Source organism: Dipodomys ordii, unplaced genomic scaffold, assembly GCF_000151885.1.
Source record: "Dipodomys ordii isolate 6190 unplaced genomic scaffold, Dord_2.0 Scaffold159, whole genome shotgun sequence".
NCBI classification, from domain to species: domain Eukaryota; kingdom Metazoa; phylum Chordata; class Mammalia; order Rodentia; family Heteromyidae; genus Dipodomys; species Dipodomys ordii.
The window spans coordinates 1,302,956-1,304,103 of NW_012267375.1; the positions used below are offsets into that span (position 1 = coordinate 1,302,956).

At 46.9% G+C, this 1,148-nt stretch overlaps 1 protein-coding gene across 1 annotated transcript in view; it reads left to right on the plus strand.

Annotated features, from left to right (window-relative positions):
- Positions 1-1,148, plus strand: part of Ybey (ybeY metallopeptidase (putative)) — a 26,020-nt gene that overhangs the window by 21,847 nt on the left and 3,025 nt on the right. The window contains exon 3 of the mRNA XM_013032932.1: positions 506-574. Coding sequence (XP_012888386.1) covers positions 506-574 — 69 coding nt within the window. The remainder of the gene's footprint in view (positions 1-505; positions 575-1,148) is intronic.

A 1,148-nucleotide genomic window follows, 5' to 3' on the forward strand; every position in this document is an offset into this window, starting at 1 on the left:
AAAAAAAAAAAAAGAAAGAAAGAAAAAGTCTTCAACATTTTGTTTTCCTACTTTCCCTTCTTTCTCCTCTTTCTTTCCCTCCGACCTATGCAGTCCTCTCCCTCAGCCTCCCTAAGTGCTAGAACTGCACTGGTTGATCAGCTGCTCAACTCTTTAATTGGCCCCACAAATTCTTTTTTTTTTTATTTTAATTTTATTCTCAAGGTGATGTGTAGAGGGGTTACAGTACATAAGGTAGTGAGTACATTTCTTGTCTAACTTGTTACCCCCGCCCTCATTTTTCTTCCTCTATCCCTCCCACCATCCCCCCTCACACACCCTCACCTCCACCCCCGCAAAGGCCCCACATCTTATGCAGGAGGGTGGGAAGCTGGGTACTTCATTCCCGCCCTGGACTGCTACCAAGGGTCCTGTCCTGCTAGCATCCTGGTCTGGAACCAGCCCAGTCTAGATAAAGGCAGCCCCTGAACCTAGGGTGATGCTGTCTTTTTAATTGTTCCAACAGGTGACGGCTACCCATGGACTTTGTCATCTGCTGGGCTTCACACATCATTCAAAGGCAGAGTGGCAGAAGGTATGAACATGCCCTAAGGAAGCGGGCGTGTGCTTCCGCCCAAGGCACCCAGGCTGATGCCCAGCCCCTCCTCACCCCATGGCCAGAGACAGGAACCCAGGCAGCTGACCTTCCCTTTATGAAAGGCTCACAGATGTTTGTTTCAAGTATTGGTATCCCAAATACATTTCATTGTATTAGAAATTGTTGTGGGAAGACAGGATCATAGCTCCTCAGAAGCTAAAAGAATCATGGTTAGGACCAATTGGGGCAGAAAAATCGGTCAGATTCCATGTCCCAAAGAACCAGCAGAAAGCCAAGCTGAAGGCACAACTCAAGTGATTACAGAGCCAACCAAACAAAGCTCTTGGTCCAGAATCCTGCAGGGTACCAGAAAAAAAAGGCAGTCCCGGGCAACACTGAGCGGCAAATTCTGCCCTAGTATTGATGAGAAGAGGAGCAAACGGTTTTTTCTTTAGTGCCTGCCCTCAGGCACCATTCCTGAGCTTGTTGCACAAGGCTAGCAATGTACTACTTGAGCCATAGTTCCACTTCTGGCCTTTCTTTTTCTTTTCTTTTCTTTTTTTTTTTTTTT